We start from the raw sequence: 404 nt of genomic DNA on the forward strand, positions 1-404 counted from the left end.
TACCCTGGGTGTGCTGGGACGAGGCAGCCGCTCACGTGCGTTACAGACGCGTGCTGCTCACAGCAGCACCCAGCAGGTCCCCCGTGCTCGCAGCCTTGCTCACATATACGTGCACTTATCAGCAGAGAGCTGGCCCAGGATCTGCAGCATCCCGCATTGCTGCCGTTTCCTACAGCAGTGGATGCACCAAGACGCGTGTTGCAGCACCCGCGGTGCAGGGGCTGTGGCTGGGGCGCAGAGCAGAGCTGACGGCGGGTCTCCTCTCTCCAGGAATGACTATGAAGTGAGCTGCCCGGAGCTGGACGAGCTGGTCGCAGCAGCCCTGGAGGTCGATGGGGTTTACGGCAGCAGGATGACGGGGGGAGGCTTCGGAGGCTGCACAGTGACACTGCTGGAGGCTGGGG

At 64.1% G+C, this 404-nt stretch overlaps 1 protein-coding gene across 1 annotated transcript in view; it reads left to right on the forward strand.

Annotated features, from left to right (window-relative positions):
- GALK1 (galactokinase 1) overlaps positions 1 to 404 on the forward strand; it is a gene marked incomplete at its 5' end in the record, with an annotated part of 4,097 nt that overhangs the window by 2,467 nt on the left and 1,226 nt on the right. Inside the window, one exon of the mRNA XM_010073644.1 lies at positions 271 to 399. Coding sequence (XP_010071946.1) covers positions 271 to 399 — 129 coding nt within the window. The remainder of the gene's footprint in view (positions 1 to 270; positions 400 to 404) is intronic.

The sequence above is a fragment of the Pterocles gutturalis genome, unplaced genomic scaffold (assembly GCF_000699245.1).
Source record: "Pterocles gutturalis isolate BGI_N339 unplaced genomic scaffold, ASM69924v1 scaffold30257, whole genome shotgun sequence".
NCBI classification, from domain to species: Eukaryota; Metazoa; Chordata; class Aves; order Pterocliformes; family Pteroclidae; genus Pterocles; species Pterocles gutturalis.